This window comes from Eleutherodactylus coqui, chromosome 5, assembly GCF_035609145.1.
Source record: "Eleutherodactylus coqui strain aEleCoq1 chromosome 5, aEleCoq1.hap1, whole genome shotgun sequence".
Taxonomy (NCBI): Eukaryota; Metazoa; Chordata; class Amphibia; order Anura; family Eleutherodactylidae; genus Eleutherodactylus; species Eleutherodactylus coqui.
In genome coordinates this window covers 77347639-77362907 of record NC_089841.1, presented here as the reverse complement: position 1 = coordinate 77362907, position 15269 = coordinate 77347639, and the positions used below count along the sequence as shown (strand labels likewise).

General features: G+C 38.7%; 1 protein-coding gene across 1 annotated transcript in view; it reads right to left on the bottom strand.

Moving 5' to 3' along the window:
* HCN1 (hyperpolarization activated cyclic nucleotide gated potassium channel 1) overlaps positions 1-14490 on the bottom strand; it is a 391532-nt gene extending 377042 nt beyond the window's left edge. Inside the window, exon 1 of the mRNA XM_066602740.1 lies at positions 14147-14490. Coding sequence (XP_066458837.1) covers positions 14147-14490 — 344 coding nt within the window. The remainder of the gene's footprint in view (positions 1-14146) is intronic.
* Between the last annotated feature and the right edge of the window lie 779 nt (positions 14491-15269).

Sequence of the window (15269 nt, the reverse complement as noted above, 5' to 3'; positions counted from 1 at the left end):
ATGGCATAAGCAGCTCTAGAAAAATAAAATCACACAATCCCTTTTTTTTGCACAAGGGAAAAATGGATTATATGTGGAAGCAAAAAGACCGAGATACACACAATGTAAACAAACAATAATAAACACAGCTTATATTTGGTTTATTTTTATGGTCTGAAATTGCATGCACTCATCTAAATAATGCCTCCTTCACACGGGTGACATGAAATTGCCGCAAGAAAATCGCATGATATCACATCGCTGGTCCATGCAATATCGTTGCATCTTCTTGCGGCAATTCCACGATTTTGAAATATAAGCCCTACCCTGAAAATAAGCCCTAACTGCACAAAAAAATTAAAAAATAAATAAATAAAAAAATATATATATATATATATACTGTATATACATACTTCACCTGGAAGCACTGTCCGGGGTTCTGCTGCAGCTTTTTCTTGGTCCCCAGCACTTGTCTTCTTCATTTCTTCTGGCTGGGGATTGAAAAATCCCTGCCTCCTGTAAGCGCTAGCTGTGATTGACTGATGCTTAGCCAATCAGAGCCAGCACTCAATTAATGGCTGTGATTGGTTCATCAAGTGCTGCCTGTGATTAGCTAAGCGTCAGCCAATCAGAGGCAGCACTTCTAGGAGGTGGGGATTTTTCAATCCCCGGCCAGAAGAGATAAAGGAGAATAGTACCGGAGACCCGGGTAGAAGATGTGGCTGGGCTGACAGCACTTCTAAGGTGATGTATATGTTTTTTTAATTTTTTCCTGCAGCCAGGGCTTAGATTAGGGCTTTGACAGTAGGATTTCCTACTGTCAAAGTTGCATTGCACCGCACAAAAACCGCGTTTTCATGAGATGCGATGCAACAGAGAGGAAGGCTCTATAAGGAAACATGGGCTACAAAACCTCATGAGTCATATGCATATCGCCGGACCCGTAAGGTTTTTGTGTCGGGATGTCTCATGCTACAAAACATTGGTCGTGTGAATTAAGCCATAGAAAAGCATGGGCTTCACATACAGGCGATTTATAGCATTGTGGCAACGTGACAAAATCACGCGACTTTGTCCCCAGTGGGAAGGAAGCCTTAGGCTTTGGTCAGTTTTTCATACACATCTGCAAAATAAAAAAGGTTGCCCAGATCCATTCTCAGCCAGGCTCATCTGTTTGTCCTGTGGCTACTCTGATGTCTCCACCCCATGCCACTCACTGCACTGGTTGCCCAACCACTATAGAATAAAAATCAAGCCCATCACTCTTATCCATAAAGCTCTCCACAGTGCTGCACCGCCCTATATCTCCTCTACCTATATCTCTGTCTACAACTCTACCTTTGCATTCTTCAAATGATCTTACGCTACAAACTTAATCTGAATCTTCCACTCCTTTATTCAAGGCTTTTCCAGAGCTGCACCACTTATCTGAATGCGCTACCCCAGACAAGGTTAATCCTCAACATCCATAGTTTTAAGTGTGCCCTAAAAACACAAAAATTTAGGGAAGCCCATCACATTCTGTAATTTAATTATTCTCCATGTCCTATGAGGAACGGTTAAAGGATCTGGGAATGTTTAGCTTGCAAAAAAGAAGGCTGAGAGGAGACTTAATAGCTGTCTACAAATATCTGAAGGGCTGTCACAGTGCAGAGGGATCAGCCCTATTCTCATTTGTACAAGGAAAAACTAGAAGCAATGGGATGAAACTGAAAGGGCGGAGACACAGATTAGATATTAGAAAAAGCTTTCTGACAGTGAGGGTGATCAATGAGTGGAACAGGTTACCATGGGAGGTGGTGAGTTCTCCTTCAACGGAAGTGTTCAAACAAAGGCTGGACAAATATCTGTCTGGGATGATTCAGTGAATCCTGCACTGAGCAGGGGATTGGACCCGATGACCCTGGAGGTTCCTTCCAACTCTACCATTATGTGATTCCATCTACCGCTTTTCTACATTCCCCTTCAGAACCCAACAACCTTCATTTCACTGTATTCCCTACATCTCTTACACTTTAATGCACTTCATATCTGTACATATGTAGATAGCGACTGGAGACCGGCTCATACAGCTTTATGTATAATACCCTATATATATAAAAGAACAAGCATTTGTACCTCTTGTGTCACCCCTATTTCCTCATAGATTGTAAGCTCTTGCAACCAGGCCTTCACTCCTATTGTTCAATACTGTATATAGCGTCTGTATAATTACAGTATATTCTGTAGTCTTACATAAACCTGGTTCATTATCTTCACTCGTAGCTTCCTTACAGCGCACACAAGAAACAAATGCAACTCAGCTATGTCTGTATTTCCATGCCATCGTGAAATGATTCATGACGTTTGCAGAATTCCATTCAATGCTGACATGTAAGGGACATAAAATACAAGCCGCGGGCAGTAAGGTAATGCCTTCAAGGAGTGCAAGCATATTAAAGTGGCCTGGAGGTGCTAACTGCAGCCATCTTTGATTTGTGAAGTCATATATGACAACAGCGATTACAGTAGAACCAGTAAAACGTGACTCTGTCTTCCTCACCTTGACCTCAGATCCCAGCATCCGTCAAGGCAGTCATTGTGCTAATCCCCCGCACGCTGCTGAAGCTCATGACATCTTAAATTAAGAGCTGCCTTTCACATGCTGGAACTAATGTTATATAATTTTTTAATTGCTCCTTGCGTGCTTTATTTTATTTTATTTTTTTTTACCGTGTGTTCATGAGAATCCATTGAATACAATGGAAGAATTAGAAATCAAAGACAAAAAAAAACAAAACTCAGTGCTACGTATAAAGACTAATGGAAAGTAAGAACCCTTGAGACGACTACAGTCTATGCTGCACGCAAAGCCGAGCGGTTTTATAATGCATTCAAAAATGTGTGATATACCGATACTGCAAAAATACATGTGAAATGCCGAAAAACACAATATGGGAGATTTTTTTGTACCCTGTGTGCAATGCTCTTCCACAACATCTTTACTGTTCTGTCAACCAAAATATCGTCATTAGGTTTTTCCAATTTACAGAATTTACTTATGTTCTCTGCTGTTACTGACTTCTAATAAGATTAAGTATTTGGCGCCATGTGGCGTATATTTACCGTGGGAGGTGACGGGTAGTGTAAGAAACAGGCTAGGCTAACATCTGGCTTCAACAACTGAGATTGGAAAGAACTCCAATCCTGGTGCTTAACAGCATAGATGTAACATTTAAGCCCTAGGACAGTTATGATTGTGTAATGCTCATGGGTTTTCATGGGGGTCTGATGAAGGCCGTCAAGCCTGCCATCTTAATGGTCCAATTAGACCCTGTCAGAGGCAGGGGTTAATAGGATGACTACCGGTACAATACACTCCAATACAGAAGATCACATAGTAGAGTCTCCTAATAGAACTAGAAGAAAAGGTTAAAGTTTATTAACTTATTAGGTATAAAAATAAGGAGAATGAAAAACGAACCAGAATTGGTATCAACACGCCTCTATGCAAATATCACAGTATTTATTCCACGAAGTTAACATCTTAGAAGGAAAAAAGCCACGATCGCTCTTTTTTTTGCCCCCACCCCTTCCAAAAAAGGGATAAGAAGTGATCAAAAAATGTATGCATTCCAAAATGCTCCTAATAAAAAAACTGTAGATCTACCCACAAAAAAACATCACACAGCTCTATGAACAGAAAAATATAAAAGACCAGAAAACCATTTATAGAAAAGATTCAAAATGTGTTTCTGTGAAGTTCGTAAAACATGAAAAAAAACTGTTGTTATGCTGCAATATTTTGTATCAGCACAATCCAACTGACATGCAGGATAAAGGCAACATGCTTTTACTGCACAGTGAACAATGGAAAATGACCAAAAAATGGCCCAATTGCAATTTTTTTTATTCCACCGTACAATTTTTTAAAGTTTTTCAATAGATCATTTCTTACATCAAATGATTCCACTAAGCAATAGAACTGTTTCTGCAAAAATGTAAACGTTATGGTTTATTGAAAGCAGGGATGGAAAAACTAAAAACTCACAGACAAAACTGTCTTTTGTATCAAGGAGTGAAAACATTAACCTGTTTAGGACCAGCCACAGTAAATTTATGGCGGCTGGTCCTGGGCTTAGAGCACCGCCGATAGTAAAATTATGGCGGTGCTTTAAGTCTCCTGCTCTGCAATCAGTCAGAGGCAGGAAAGGGTTATCAGCTGTTAGTGACAGCTGATAACCCGGAGCAGAAGGCAGGAGGGGTTTTTAACCCTTCCTGCCTTCTGCTTCCCTGATATACAGTGCTCGGAGCACTGTATGGGGAAAGTGACAGTAACATGTACTTTCACTACATGAGCCTCACTGTGGGGTGTGTGTGTGTGTGTGTGTGTGTGTGTGTGGGTCATGTGACCTTCCCTGCCACTGCAGAGCTGGAGGGTCAGACTAGACCTTGGCAGCTCTGCATGTGACTAGTGTCACCACAGAGGTTGCTTTCGCCGGTAACTAGGGCTCCTATGGACGCCCCTCAGCTACAGTGGGAAAGTGTCAAATAAAGAAAAAAAAAATGTGAATGTCCCCCAGAGGTCTTATATGACGTCATGGGGGACATAGATAGTAAAAAACACAATTACATACATCAGTAAGACAAAATAACGCAATAAAACAACAATACATACATAAGAAAGAGAATAACACAAAGCAGACGCCAACAAAAACCGTCACCGTATGCGCCCTGTAAACCAAAACCATACATACTATATATCAAAATGTCCGAAACAAATAGAGGAACCTATTCCCATACTGTATTTTAGTGTAAATATAAAAATAATTTTAAAAAAATTATAAATGTTAAAAAAATGATTTTTTTTAGCTTTTTACCCTCAATAAAAACTAAAAAACGGAAAAAAAGTCAGTGAAAAGATATAAAAAAAATAGTCCTATATGTCACAGAAAAAAAGCGCAGCAAAAATAATTTTGGTAGCTAAAGGAAAAGAAATAGAACAGTAAAGCCGCCACATGGGTAAAATCCCTAAAATGCTTCTGGTCCTTAAGGTACAAAACAGCTTGGTCCTTAAGGGGTTAAACAATGAAGTCTTCCCCCATCTTGAAGTTTGTTGCTGTACAATACAGAATGCTAATTCACAAGTGGCACCAAATACACCCTAATGTAGTTTACCATAACCCAACACTAATGTAACGGCGCATTACTGAAAATGTTTGGCTAACTTCAAGGTTCTAGTCCCATTCAGTTCACATCATGCTTTAGTTTCCATGTTTCGGTTTCAGGAGCTTTTGCAAATGAGTCTATTAAATGAATCGATATTTTGCATTCCCTTAAATATGAGCCCACATTTTACAAAACTCCTACTCTCCCCTTTCAGGTGCCCAAAAACCATATACAACACAGTACAAGATGGAGGAAAGGACATATGTGAAGGAGCGTAAGAGCCCCTTTGTGGAAAATGGGGTTTTGATATTCCATCAATGAGAGCTGCACTTGCACAAGGATTGGAGCTGACCTCTTCCACTCCATCCCCTTGTGCGCTGTGGCTCTGACAGTGGGCACCCGATCAGCTGATTGGACGTGGTTCACTGAGGATGGGTTATCAATGGTATTTCCTTGGAAAACCCCTTTAACGAGATTCAAGGAAAGTCAACTGTGGACACATTGCCATGCTAACATCTTTTGAGAATTCCATTTAATCCATTAAGGAGATCAATATTTTCTTTTAAAGTGGAAGGACAAAACTTTCCATATTAGTAGATTAAAGCAAATCCAGTTCTAAAATGCTTGATCTAAAGTTATTTACAGGCCTGGTTTAAAAGGAAAGCTGATTTATTTGTACACGAATTAACATACAACAGCCAGAATGACCTGAGAGGATAGAAGAACTCTTCAGGCTTTTAATGCAACTTACAGATGTTCAATGTGGGCATCGTTGGTGACACTGGATGACCTATAAGTCCTAAAGCAACGCATCTATGCTACAGTGGAAGTGATAACAGAAGATATGGTGGGACATGTCTAGGCAGAACTGGACTACCAATTTGACATCTGAGTTGTCACCAACGGATCTCGTTGAATATCTGTAAGGTTTATCAAACTAAGTCTGTTTATTGTAGCATCCACAATAGATCCAAGCCCATGGATGCCAACCAGCAGGGGCGGTAGATCCTTGCTTCTGAATCCAGAAGCTAGAATTATGCAGACATTAAATGGTACGTATATTTATTACATTTGTCCATTTTCAGTCATTTAAAGCCAGTTGTGTCCTTATTAAGGGTGGGTTTCTATCTACCAAGATGTATCTTCTTGAGACTGCCTCTTCAGGGTTTCTTTCATCAACAATTGTTTGACCCTCTTTATCCTAAACATGTTTAGACCACTACATATCAATGCAGTGGCGCCTACACTGGATGCCTCACATTTACTGCAGGTGCAAGCGGTGCGTATTATAAACTCGGTATAAGCGACACCCCTTCGCCAGAGCGGGGGAGAAAACACGGCCACTGATCCACATTATCATAGAACTAACTGCATCCTCTTAGGGGACAGTAATGTGTGTCAAGGGGTCTTAATATATCCCCTAATATTGCAGAAAAAAATCTACCACTTTTTCATTGAGAGTTGTTGAATGCAAAAAAAGTATGTTGAATTATGCAAACCACATGCATACAGCCAATCGTCACTTATTCCATTGCTTTTAGTATTGTATTACCCTATTGTATTATGGCTCCACAGTACTATACACAGAAAGTAATGATCTCGGGCCTCTTTCTCTTTTACTCATCCTCTCTCTATGGCTCAGTCTTTCTCTCTCTTAACCTTTCCCTCTTTGACCCCCTCTAACAAGATCTCCCCCACCTTAGTTTCTTAGCATACTAGTTGGTCTGCCTACTGTATATCACTAAAGCTTACAGAGACATAAGTTCAGCAACAAACCTCATTATCAAACTAGGAGAATCTATATGACCAATGAAGGTGGTCAATAGTCCATGGAGATGGTCAGAGAGATGGACAATATTAACTGCCACCTAAAGTTGACATAAAGTATTATTATTGTTTTAGAAGAAAGTGCAAAAACAGACCATTTTTGGTCGTTGGGACATGTAGATGGGCAGAACGAGATTGTTCTTTCCTGATAGCTCCCACCTACCCTTCCTCCACTCAACTGCTTTACTCACTAGGCATCCATCATCCATAAACCAGATGTCTTCGGAGAAACAGGATGGTGCCTCATATCAATTAATGCTACTGAATTGTCACAGCAACGTGACTCCTGACTGTGATGCTGCTTGTCATAATTACTCATTTGAGTGGTTAAAGGACTCCCTTAATGGTTGTCCTTATTGCTACAGTATGGCTGGAGAACAGCAAGTGGATACATGTTCTTAGGAAGAATATGTAGGACATGATAGCGATTCGATACTCTATATATGGGGAATATGTATAGTAGAGATCACTGCATTATTGTTCCTTTACACGGACATATGCACATTTACGCTCACACCTCAGGGCTGCATTTTAGCGGAACGAATGATACATTTTTGCATGCGTATTGGTGTATTTTACTGTACTTTTTTCACCTGTGGGTCATGTTTATGTGCGCACAGCAAAGACGCACTGCTTAAAATGGCGAATTAGTTCCCAATGTATTACGTTTCCAGTGGAATTATGCAGCATATTATGCATCTTCTTGCGTATTGTGTATTTATTTGGGCACCTCCTATTGACTTCTATGGGGACCTTTGGTGAGCAAATGCGCGGAAAGGTAGAACATTGAAATCAGTGGGTTCTATTCTCTGCGTATTGCATGCACAAGTGCGCTTGTGTGAAGGAGCCCTAAAGATACTATATGTTTACTCACGGTTTTAGTTTGAAACAGAATACACAAACATTGCCATCATACGATAGATAATGGTACATTGATGTCAATAGGTTCATTCTTATGAGCACTTTTTGCATGCGTGTTGCCAAAAAATTAGTCTTGCTCTTTTTTCCTGGGTATTTCTGCACCAAACGCCAGATGCCGCATAGAAGTCTATGGGAGGTGCATAAATATGCACTCAATGTGCAGACAAATGCACAGCAATTCCAAGGAAAAAAGAAGATATTTGCACTTATGCTTTTCTGAAGTCGCCCTTAGGCTGTAAACACACTGCCGTAAGCGTCAACATGCTCGGCAGTACTGAGCGGAGTTGCATCTCAACAATGTATGAATATACATAAGAGTACAGCGCTGTATACACTAGAATGCAGTGGAATAATAGGAATACGAAAAGACACGGCTCAGTAGCAAATGGGTGCTTTCTTGGCAATAGATACATTCTGTGGATACATTGAGAGCATTTCCTGGCATATAAGGGGATTGTACAGCCCCAAATGTGATGTGATCCCAGCCTTAGGCCAGCTTCACATAAGCACATTTGCATGTGCAACTTTTGTGTATGCATTATGCAGAGGATAGAACCTATTTATTCACATTTTCATATTTTGCGCGCACATTTTGGTCACACACAAAAAAAAGAAGCTATTTTATTTTTCTGTGCACCAAAGGTCCCCATAGAACTCAATGGTAGGTTCACAAATGCGTGCGCAATACACAGGCGCAAGTGTGAAACACAGCATAATTGCACAGGAAAAAGAAGACATCTGGAACAGACTAAAACTAATTAGCCATTTATAGACTAATTAGACATTTAAATAGGTGTGTGTTTGTTTGCTGCACGAAAATGATCATGTCTGGCGGTTGCAAAAAATGCAGTAAATACGTGAATACGCACACAAAAAAAGATTGTTCGTTCTGCAAAAACGCTACTCTCAAGTGTGTGCAACAATGCATATTCTCCTGTGAAGCTGACCTTAGTGATAAAGGACTTGTGTAGAAGCCACTTAAAAACGTTGCGCCGGAAAAGACAGGATATCAGTGACCGAATACAGTGGCCGATTTTATAGGCGGACCGAAAACATAGGTCTTGCTGTATCTTTCGGCCAATATACGCTGGCAAAAAAGAAAGGGGGAAGGAGTTTACCAGCATCCAACGCAGGGAAACCGTGACAGGTGCCTTGATTTAGGCATTATAAGTAATTCAGAGGATTTATGCCGATCGAGGGAATTCAGGGCTGCAGGGTATATACGTTGCACCCAAATGGATGCGAAAACGCTAATTTTAGCCGCAACTCAATTGCAACTTTTTCTCATATTTGCAATTTTCAGCCGCAACGTTCCAGTGTATGATCGCGTCAGCCATGTGAAAGAGGCCTAAGAGTGGTGCTAGTAGAACCAGAGAGGTAACAGTTCTTCTTACTAGAGCAGTTTTATATTAATTGGAAGCTTTTTATTTCTATGTGGGAACCGTTATATCAAAGTACTGCAGATGCAAAATCAATTCTGGTTCAAAGGCGCTGACACAATTATTAGTGTACACTCATTAGTATAGTTAATGCTCAGCTAATACTCCGATGACTCTACCGACGCAGTATGGTGGAATGTATACTGATCCAGGTACATATATACAGACAGACAGGCAGGCAGACAGACAATAGATGAAAGATAGATAGATAGACAGACAAACAGACAGATAGATAGATAGATAGATAGATAGATAGTAATTTACAACCAGCTATAGTACATTAAATGGGTTGTAAACTATTGATGTCTAAAGGCCCTTTTACATGGAACAATTATCATTCAAAAAAGCTTTCCAAAGCGCAAAAATGAATGATAATTGTTCAGGCTAAACGCAGCAAATGCCTGAATGATGAATGATAAATCATTCACTTTTTATTCTTCGGTCATTTCATTTTCAGCAGGACTAAAAGTTATCATTGGCTTACTCTCATTTACTTATACAGAGAATGTGAACAATTTCTTGTTTGAACGAGTCAACAATATATCCACCTGTATAAACAACATTATTCTCTTGTTCGCTCATTCAAACAGTAAATCGTTTGGTGTAAACGGACTCTTATTCTCAAGATAGGTCATTAATAGCAGATCAGTGGGGGTCAATCGTCTAGGACCCCGCTGATCATTTGTTTGCTGATGTATTCATGCACTGAGCTGATCTCTGCAGAAGACAGACAGCTCAGTTCTCAATGTAGTGGCCAGGCTTGGTATTACAAGCAATGCTCTCTTTCATTTCAATGGGAACTTTGCCTGTAATACCAAATTTAGCCACTGCATTGAGAACAGAGCTGTCTGTTTCCTGCAAAGACTAGCTTAGTACATGAGCCTACTAGTCCATGTTTAGGTCATAAAGAAAGTTACTCCCACTTGTAATAGTGTGACGTCCCATTTACCATAAATTTGTTTTAAATACCTTTAAAATACAAAAGTATTATAGAGGTGATACTTTTAATGGTTAGCCAGACAAAATGATGTCTGCAAGCTTTCAGCGCTCAGAGGCCCCTTTATCAAGAGGTACACAAGAGTGTTCAAAACCACATTGAATTGTGTGGCTAATACGGCCCCATGCTACTTTAGCTGTATACCATACAAACTTTGTAATGTGTAGGACTTAATCATCCTGTTTATAGTGTAGATGGTTTATATAGAACAATCCATTCATACACAATCAATATTACATTTAGTTTATGATACTGGGCTGTAAGAGCAGCAACCATCTCCAATGCAGAGCTGAATGTGCTCCAGCACCACGGACAGCTCCAGTCCTGATCTTCATCCTGCCGGGAGCCTGCATTCTAATCAGCAGTCTAGAAACTCCTTCCCAAAACTTCAATGCCCAGACTTTACCATGAGACTATCTATCTATCTATCTATCTATCTATCTATCTATCTATCTATCTATCTATCTATCTATCTATCTATCTATCTATCTATCTATCTATCTATCTATCTCATATCTATCTATCTCATATCTATCTATCTATCTATCTATCTATCTATCTATCTATCTATCTATCTCATATCTATCTATCTATCTATCTATCTATCTCTCTCATATCTATCTATCTATCTATCTATCTATCTATCTATCTATCTCTCTCATATCTATCTATCTATCTCATATCTATCTATCTATCTATCTATCTATCTCATATCTATCTATCTATCTATCTATCTATCTACTATCTATCTCATATCTATCTACTATCTATCTATCTCATATCTATCTACTATCTATCTATCTCATATCTATCTATCTATCTATCTATCTATCTCATATCTATCTACTATCTATCTATCTCATATCTATTTACTATTTATCTATCTCATATCTATCTATCTATCTCATATCTATCTATCTCATATCTATCTATCTATCTATCTCATATCTATCCATCTATCTATCTATCTATCTATCTATCTATCTACTATCTATCTCATATCTATCTACTATCTATCTATCTCATATCTATCTATCTATCTATCTCATATCTATCTACTATCTATCTCATATCTATTTACTATTTATCTATCTCATATCTATCTATCTATCTCATATCTATCTATCTATCTATCTATCTATCTATCTATCTATCTATCTATCTATCTCATATCTATCTATCTATCTATCTATCTCATATCTATCTATCTATCTATCTATCTCATATCCATCTATAGATCTATCTATGTCACAACGATTATCTATCTAATATTTATCTATTTCAAATCTATACATCTATGTATGTCATAATGATTATCTATCTATCCAATATCTATCTATCTAATATCTATCTATTTTTCTATTATGTCATAACAATCTATCTAATATCCTATCTATTTATCTATCTATGTCATAACAATCTATCCATCTTTCTATCCATCAATTTCATAACAATACATCTATGTATCTATCTATGTTCTATCTATCTTATTATATATATATATATATCAGATCTATCTATCTTATATCTATCTATTTCATAACAATATATCTATGTATTAATCCACCATCTATCTATCATCTCTTTATCTATTCTGAAAATTGCAGTATGTAAGCCCAGCATATACATAGATTTACTAATCATTATATGTACACTTTGGAATGTGCAATATAATATATGCATTATGTAGTGAACATACTGATTGTCTCCATCTGTGATCATTAAACTGGGCAGCACAGAGCTGAGGAGAAGGGCAGGCAAGCCAGCTCTACCAGTGTCTGTTTTATTTCTATACCATCCTGTAATCACACTCTACAACACACATATATAACTGTACATATGACCTTCCCTTCTTACAACAAGCATTGACTAGTTTCAAGGTCATTGTTACCGGCAATCTACTGTATATAAAATACTGCCTGTCTTTATGAAAGTGATAAGAGGATTGTTTTGGTAGCACTGAAGTCTGATGTTATATAGACACAGCTCTCTACAGATTCTAGAGTGCTCACACTGTACATTCTAATTAATGTTCCCACTAGTTTTAATACTGTATATGTTGTTGAGCAAGATGCACATTCTTATGCAAAAGAATGCACATAGTGAGAAATAGAATGCTCCAATGTAATATTGCAATGAACAGAACGCTCAGACTGGACATTCTAAGAAACAGATAACTCAAGGTGTCATAATGCTCAGATATTCTAACGACAGTATGCTAATAGTATACACTGTGTAGACAAGGACGCACATTCTGCATATATAACACATAGAATGTTCACCTTGTTCAATACCCATGTTACATCCTGATATATACAGTAGAGTGCTCATACTGTATAATCTAATAATAGAATGCTGGTAGTGTATATTCTAATACTCATAATCCTGTATACTCTAATGACCAGAGCCTAATGCACAGAATGCTCATGGCTTGTACTCTAACAGAAGTGTCATATAATAGATTCTAATGAATAGAATGCTCACCTTGCTCACTGCGCGAATATATAGAGTGATCATACGGTATACACTAATATAATGCTTATACTGTACATGCTAATAATAAAATGTTCATATTGTATAATTAAATAACCACAACCTAATGCATAGAATGTTCATAGCTTGTTTTCTGACTAGTAGAAGTGTCATATAGATTCTAATTAATAGAATGCTCATAGTGTACATTCTAAAGGAGGAAAATGATCATGCCGTACTGTACTGTGCAAAGGTTTTAGGCAGGTGTGGAAAAAATGCAACAAAAAGATAAAGCTTTTGATTGGCACAACAACCCTAAACATCCAGACAATGTCATTAACAACTATTTTCAGCATAAAGAAGAACAAGGAGTCCTGGAAGTGAAGATATGGCCCCACAGAGCCCTCATCTCATCATCATTGAGTCTGCCTGGGATTACATGTTGATAGAGAAGGATTAGAGCAAGCTACATCCACAGAAGATCTGTGCTTAGTTCTCCAAGATGTTTGGAACAACCTCACTGCCGAGTTTCTTCAAAAACTGTGTACAAGTGTCCCTAAATGAATTGATACTGGTTTGAAGGTAAAGGGTGGTCACTCCAAATATTGCTTTGATTTAGATTTCTCTTTTGTTCAGTCACTTTGTATTTTGTTAATTGATTAAATAAACTATTAACACTTCTATTTTTGAAAGCATTCTTGCTTTGCAGCCTTTTTTCACACCTGCCTAAAACTTTTGCACATTTCTGTATAGTCTAAGGACCAGAATCCAGAAAACTGTATAGGATAATACAAAAAATGTGGATGCCTTGTATTCTAATTAATATTTGTCTCCTATGTAAATGAATAGAATACTCATATCATACATTCAAATGAATATGCAAATGAATAGAATGTTGTGATTATACAATCCTAGAGAATCCATTAAGTGCTCACAGACTATATTCTAATGTATACAATGCTCACACACCATCCAATAAATGATCATATGTCCAATCTAATAACTAGAATGCCCAAATACATATTAGAATGCTCATTCTAAACACTCTACAGAAAAAAAAGTGAAAAATAACACCCAAAGCATAGAAGGTGCCCATTTAGCAGCACTACTGATTAGATTTCTGTCCATCTAAGCTGACATTCCAGTAAGTGTCATGAACCTGCTGCATTTCCACAAGTTAGATAAAGTTGCTGCAGTCCTGATACCTCCCTGTTATGCCAGGAAGAGACCACACACACATTGCACAGTACACACATACAAAATGCAACAAGCCTGGCATGTCTGCACTTCCAAACTCGCAGCACTCTACTTGTGGCATCTGCCACCCAAGGATTATACAGAAGGTAGATTTGCATGAGATTACCTGAAATCACTATAGGGATGTATGATCCAAACGCCTGCAGTTTTAACCCTTTCTTGCTCCTTCTCTACTGCCTTTTGACTGCCAAACATGCGAAGGGAGAATTTATTGACTCCTGGCTGCATGAGAGAGCTGAACTGTCTCTGCATAAACCCATATTGCCTGCTGGGCCCCTCTGCATCTTCAAAGCCAACCACGGGGTCCTCGCCATCTGCTTTGAAGCACACAGAGTTGCCATGCTCCTTCACGCTGGAACTGCTTGCAGTCAGACTTTTCTCTGCTTTTCCCTGGAAAACGTTGTTGCCTTCATCTCTGCTGTTAGACGACGAGTTTAATTTGCTTTCCATGCTCAGGAGTGCAGAATAGGGGGGGAAGATGTGGAGAAGAAGAAGACTGGGCTCAAGGAGCTCCTGGTCTACACCTCTCCTGCTCTCATCTGATGCCCTTCAGGAGCTCAGCCTCTCTCCTCTGCAGCTGATGTGGAGCCTTAGACCCAGCAGAGCTCTGCGTCTGCCTCTCACTGCCACCACCTGCTGGAGCTGAGTAGCCTAGCAGTCTGTCCTTCCAACCAGCAGACTACCTGGTGACATTGAGATCAGTCCTTGAAAAATAGTGCAGCTTTTAAGCTTATCTGGGATCCCAAAAATTGGAAATATTAAATGCATTCTTTAAAAACATATTTCTTTTATGGATGGATAGAGTGCAGTGATAGTTCACTTGGTATAAATCAATCAACAGATAAACTCAATGGCCTCTTCATTAGAGATACAGGCCCTTTTTTGATTGGAGCTTCTCTGTATAGAAATTAGACCCCAGAGTGCAGTATAAAATCACGTGAGCAAGTTTTACGTGAATCAGTTTCAGTGTGAATCCTCATTAGACGGGAATACCAAGTGATTTGAACGACTTCCAACAAGGTGCTAGACTAGCTGGGGACAGGATTTCAAAATCTAATAACCTTGTGGGGTTCTTTCACACAACAGTGTAGAGAGTATACAGAGAATGGCGTAAATGAAGAAAAACATGCAGCGAAAGGGGATGCTGTGAATGTATACAACTCATTAATGAAAGGGGTCAGAGGAGGATGTCAAGAATCATTCTAGTGAACAGGCAGTTCAGCAAAATA